This window comes from Pterocles gutturalis, unplaced genomic scaffold (assembly GCF_000699245.1).
Source record: "Pterocles gutturalis isolate BGI_N339 unplaced genomic scaffold, ASM69924v1 scaffold42271, whole genome shotgun sequence".
Lineage (NCBI taxonomy): Eukaryota > Metazoa > Chordata > Aves > Pterocliformes > Pteroclidae > Pterocles > Pterocles gutturalis.
In genome coordinates, this window is record NW_010104501.1 from 6,644 (window position 1) to 6,928 (window position 285).

The following is a 285-nucleotide window of genomic DNA, read 5'->3' on the forward strand; positions in this document are numbered from 1 at the left end:
GCAGTGGGGCCGTGCCCCCCGGCGCTGCCCGGCGCTAACGGCTCTCCCCTGCCCAGCTCCTGCTGGCCGAGAGCGAGCTCCTGGTGGCCAGTCAGTACCTGCGGGCGCTCATGCAGAAGAAGATGGTTTGCAAGAGCGAGGAGGAGCGCGGGCAGCTCTGCGACCGCCTGCTGCAGGACGCCACGCAGCTCCGGGAGCTCTTCGGGGGCCTGGTGAGAGGGGCCGAGCGCAGAGCCGGGGCTGGGCTGCGGGAGGGGAGCATCGCACAGCGGGGTCAGTGCGAGG

At 72.3% G+C, this 285-nt stretch overlaps 1 protein-coding gene across 1 annotated transcript in view; it reads left to right on the forward strand.

Annotated features, from left to right (window-relative positions):
• Positions 1-273, forward strand: part of EXOC3L1 (exocyst complex component 3-like 1) — a gene marked incomplete at both ends in the record, with an annotated part of 6,556 nt that extends 6,283 nt beyond the window's left edge. The window contains one exon of the mRNA XM_010087089.1: positions 57-273. Within this exon, the coding sequence (XP_010085391.1) occupies positions 57-273 (217 nt within the window). The remainder of the gene's footprint in view (positions 1-56) is intronic.
• Positions 274-285: the final 12 nt, after the last annotated feature.